The 4,877-nt window shown below is 61.0% G+C and overlaps 1 protein-coding gene across 1 annotated transcript in view; it reads left to right on the plus strand.

Moving 5' to 3' along the window:
• Nucleotides 1-4,803, plus strand: part of RIN1 (Ras and Rab interactor 1) — a 6,574-nt gene extending 1,771 nt beyond the window's left edge. The window contains exons 6-10 of the mRNA XM_010837833.1: nt 67-227; nt 515-820; nt 1,122-1,253; nt 1,380-1,531; nt 2,478-4,803. Of these exons, the coding sequence (XP_010836135.1) occupies nt 67-227; nt 515-820; nt 1,122-1,253; nt 1,380-1,531; nt 2,478-2,963 (1,237 nt within the window). The 3' untranslated portion in view covers nt 2,964-4,803. The remainder of the gene's footprint in view (nt 1-66; nt 228-514; nt 821-1,121; nt 1,254-1,379; nt 1,532-2,477) is intronic.
• The last annotated feature ends 74 nt before the right edge of the window (nt 4,804-4,877 follow it).

Genomic DNA, 4,877 nt, shown 5'->3' on the forward strand with positions numbered 1-4,877 from the left:
CTTCTGCCCCCTGCTGGCGCCTGAGCGGCAGGTGGGCCGGGCAGCTGTGGCGCTGACGCAGGACAGACACACGGCCGTGGGACAGCTGGTACAGGACCTGCTGACCCAGGTGCGTGCCAGCCCCGAACCCCGGGAACTGCAGGCCGTCCGCGAGGCCCTGAGCCGGGCCCGAGCCATGCTGAGCGCGGAGCTGAGCCCGGAGAAGCTGCTGCCACCAGACAGGCTGGGTGAGACTCCAGCCCGGGGTCCGCTGGTGCAGCCCCATCTCCAGAATTCAGCTTTTCCGCCTTCCTCTCTCTCTGCCTCTCCAGGGCCGGCTTGTCTCTCAGTCTGTTCTTCCGTGTACACCCATCTTGTCTCTGCATCATTCAAGGAACTTCTACCCACTGCCTCTCTCCCAATCACAAAGCTTCCTCCTCTTTTTCATCCCTCTCCCCTCCCGATCATGCCCTTCCTCCCCGGGACTCCCACCCCGCCCCAGTTCCTCTGACCCTTGCCTGCCTCTCCCCCACAGAACAAGTCCTGGAGAAGTCGCTGCACCGCTCAGTGCTCAAGCCGCTGCGGCCCATCCTGGTGGCCCGCCTGCGGCACCGGCTTTCAGCCAACAGCTCCCTGGGCCGCCTGGCTGAAGGCCTCCGCCTGGCCCGGGCCCGGGGCGCCAGCGCCTTCGGGTCCCACTTAAGCCTGCCCTCCCCGGTAGAGATGGAGCAGGTGCGTCAGAAGCTGTTACAGCTGCTTCGCGCCTACTCACCCAGCGCCCAGGTCAAGCGGCTCCTGCAGGCCTGCAAGCTTCTCTACACGGCCCTGAGGACCCAGGCAGGTATGCCCCCTCCCACCACCTCCCACCGGCCGCTGCCAAGTCAGAGGCAGGCCACCGGGCTGAGGCTCTAGGAATGGCACAGCAGGGAAAACAAAGGAAAAAAAATATATATATATGGATATGGATCCACCTTCCCATTTCACAGATGGTAATACTGTGGCCCAGAAAGCAGAGCATCCACTCCCCATCCAGTGCCCCTGGTTGCCATAGAGACCACGTTGCCTGGCAGGCAGAGGGAGGGTCGTTGTCTAAGATAAGTAGCAAAGGATCCTGACCCTGTGGCCTCCTCCACCGCCTACAGGGGAGGGCGCGGGGGCCGACGAGTTCCTGCCATTGCTGAGCCTCGTGCTGGCCCACTGTGACCTTCCTGAGCTGCTGCTGGAGGCCGAGTACATGTCAGAGCTCCTGGAGCCTGCCCTGCTCACCGGAGAGGGTGAGGGTCCCCATAGGCCTCCGCTTCTGTCTGGGTGGGGCTGGGGTACCCTGACTGAGCAGGGGAGGCAGGGAGGAGCAGTGGCTCACACCGAGCCTGAGCCGCAGCCCTCCCCTCATGTCCCAGGAGGCTACTACCTGACCAGCCTCTCAGCCAGCCTGGCCCTGCTGAGTGGCCTGACAGAGGCCCACACCCTGCCCCTGAGCCCCTCGCAGGAGCTGCAGCGCTCGCTCAGCCTCTGGGAGCAGCGCCGCCTGCCCGCCACCCACTGCTTCCAGGTAATGGGACTGGCCAGCCCCGGGGGGCACCTGGCATCATCTGGCGCGGTCTGCTCCTTCGCCCAGTGAGACTCAGAAAAGGCCGGGAAAGGGGAAGGGCAGTCCTGCGTCACCAGGCGACAGCGTCCCACACGGAACACCTGCCTGAGCCAGCCCTTCTGGATGATGTGTCTCACCAGCTGACACGGCTCAGTGCTCTGGCGGCCCACAGTCTTCACAGAAACTGAAGTGGGATCATTATTATGCCCATTTTACAGATGAGGAAACTGAGATATGGCATGGGAAGGGAAAGGGACACAGGCAGGCTCAAACCCCAGATCCTGGCTTCTGGCTGCCACCCGGACTCAGGCTTCCAGCCTACGCCCCTTCACCCTTGGCCCCCGCCCCCCATCCCCCTGGCTCAGGCGAGGTGCTCTGAGAGCCAGAGAGTAACTCTGCCATTCACCTCCTTCCTTCCAGTCAAGGGACACTTCCTTCCTTAGCGTTGGCTAAGAGTCCAGATTTGGTAGCCAGATCCTGGGTCCAAATGCTGGCATTTCTGCTTTCTGGCGTTGGGAATTTGGGCCAGTTAGGTGGCCTCTTTGTGCCTCAGTTTTCTCGTCTGTAAAATGGGGTAATAGGACCTACATCCTGGGGTTGATATTGGATACAATGGGTTAATTCAGAATAAGCACTGAGGGCGCAGAGTAAGCTTGACCTGAGTGGGATCAATAGGCCATAGAGGCCTGCTGGGCCGTCCTTCCAGCACGCGGCTGTGACCCACAAGCCCGGGGACAGCCCTCTCATCCACAGAGCCCCTCCTCAGAGCTCACCTTATTCAAAAAGCTTTGGCTGCTGGTTCTACCACTGGCTCTGTCCCATCCACCCCTGTCCCTGCAGAGCCTGGACTGCGACCTCGAGCCTTGCAGGCAGGACTGAGTTCTTGTTCTTGCTTCTCCTTGCACAGCACCTCCTCCGCGTAGCCTATCAGGACCCCAGCAGTGGCTGCACCTCCAAGACGCTGGCCGTGCCCCCAGAAGCCTCGATTGCCACGCTGAACAAGCTCTGTGCCACCAAGTTCCGGGTGACCCACCCTGATACTTTTGGCCTCTTCCTGTACAAGGGACAGGACTACCAGCGCCTGCCCCCTGGAGCCCTGGCTCACAGGCTCCCCACTGCCGGCTACCTTGTCTACCGCCGGGCAGAGCAGCCCGAGACCCCGGGGGCCTCACCTGGGGCTGCCACAGGAGAGGGCAGTGGGGGGCCAGAGGCAGGGGACAGGGAGGAGGACAAAGAGGGCCGGGGGACTGGGGAAACCAAGGCCAAAACCAGCCCCAGGGATGGCAGGGGAGAATCTGAGACAGTGGCCGAGGGGGCCGAGGACCAGGCCAGGGGAGGCCCCACTCAGCCAAGAGGGCCAGAGACTGAGGAGAGCCAGGCCGCAGAGGAGTAGCTGGGAATGGACAGAAGGGCTGCGTGGGGCAGGAAGCTCGGGGCCTGCTGGGACGGCCTTGCAAAGTGTCAGCCTCGCCGGCCCAGGCCACAGCCCCCAGAGCCTCCCAACTCTGCTCCTGGTCTGCCACCACCTCTGACCCTCCAGCACACCAATCACACCTGCTAGACACATCCAGGGCACTTGGTGAAGCCCAAGGGATCTGGGGGGCCCAGATGAAAGCCCTTGGCCTCTCCTCCTGCTCCCCCAGCTGGAAGCCAGGCAGCCCACAGTGAGGAGTGTGTCCAGCAGGGGAGAAATCCATCAGGGGCCCCACCTCTGGCGGCAGTGGGGAGGGGTGGGTGGTTCAAGGCCCAGGAAGGCCCCACCAATTTCCAGGTGTCAGGAGGACTCAGAGAAGCAGCAAGACCTCAGGGCTCAGTCCTGCCCACACCACCTGCAGAACAAGCGCCTCCGAACCTCAGTGTCCTCGCCTATAAAGTGCGGGTGCTACCGCTGCCCTGCCATCTCCCAGAAGCCTTCCATGGCTCAGAATAGATGGTTTTGTTGCAGAGCAGAGCACAGCTAGGGAAAGGGGAGAGAAAGAGGTTGAATATTAGCAAAACCCCCAGCTTGCATATACACACGCCTCTCTGAAGGTCCATTCTCCACCCTCACCTAAGGGAGAGGTTCTCCAAGCGGCCCTGGGGGACATCCAGGGGGCCAGGCTCAGCCAAGGGAGCACCCCTGTTCCAGTCTTTCCCCAAGAGAAGAAGTCCTCCCAGGCACGCTGCTGTCCCAGGGGAAGTGGACAGGTGAGACAGCCTTCTGAAATGGAATGAGGACTCGGAAACTGTCTCTTCTGCACTGAAGTCTCTTGGACCTCACAAGAGGTTTTTCAGGAGTCAGGGTCTGATTTATTACCCACCGAGGCTGGGAAAGTGACTCCTAAGACGCCACACAGCGGACTATTAGACCAAACCAGGAGTCAGGTTCCAACTATGCCTCGTGTTCTAAGCCACCAATACATTAATCCTCAAGGTTTAGGGCTTCTCCGATGGCTCAATGATAAAGAATCTGCCTGCAGTGCAGGAGATGTAGGAGATGGGGGTTTGATCCCTGGATCCGGAAGATCCCCTGGAGGAGGAAATGGCAGGCAACCCACTCCAATATTTTTGCCTGGGAAATCCCATGGACAGAGGAGCCTGGTAGGCTACAGTCCATGGGGTCGCAATGAGTCAGACCTGAGCGACTGAGCGGGAGGTTCAAGCAGACAGCAAATGAGCAAAGAAAATACCAGAGACCACCACAAGAGGGCACACGTGGCCCAGGAAGCGGCTGAGAGGGCAACCTGATAGACTGCGGCTCCGGGGCTGCAGCGGTGCAGGTGGTCCTGGGGTTTGCAGTCTTGCAACCGCCAAGCAAGTAGAGGGCAGTGCAAGAGCCAAGACTTCTGGCCCTCAGCTCTCTTGGGAGTCTGAGGTCTGGATGAAGCTGGCCTCCGGGGACCACTCCCTGGGAAGGAACTAGGCCCCAGTGGAAGGAGGACCCTAGCCAGTCTCCGAGGGGCTCGCTCGGGCCCTGAGCACACGGGACAGCGGCCCACATATTAGACGTGATGGCTGTGAGGGGATTTCAGACCCTCCAGGTACAGCCCGGGTGCAGGACTCCCAAGTTTCTCACTAGGCCATCGGCAGCTCTCTGCCACCTTCCACCCCATCCCATGCACACACACAGGCTCCTCCCTGGCGAGGGGTCTCCCTTTACTCTTTTGTATGTGCTCCCCACCAGTCCCGCACCCACCCAGTGCCTTGTACAGTGCTGGGCGCTCCACAGGCGCTCAATAAATGTTGTCCACTGATTGGAGTTTGATAACTAAGAGCGAAGGGCGGTGAGGTGGGAGGCTAAGGGAGGGCTGGGTTCTGGGAAGCAAAC

Source organism: Bison bison, unplaced genomic scaffold (genome assembly GCF_000754665.1).
Source record: "Bison bison bison isolate TAMUID 2011002044 unplaced genomic scaffold, Bison_UMD1.0 scf7180017864080, whole genome shotgun sequence".
NCBI classification, from domain to species: Eukaryota; Metazoa; Chordata; class Mammalia; order Artiodactyla; family Bovidae; genus Bison; species Bison bison.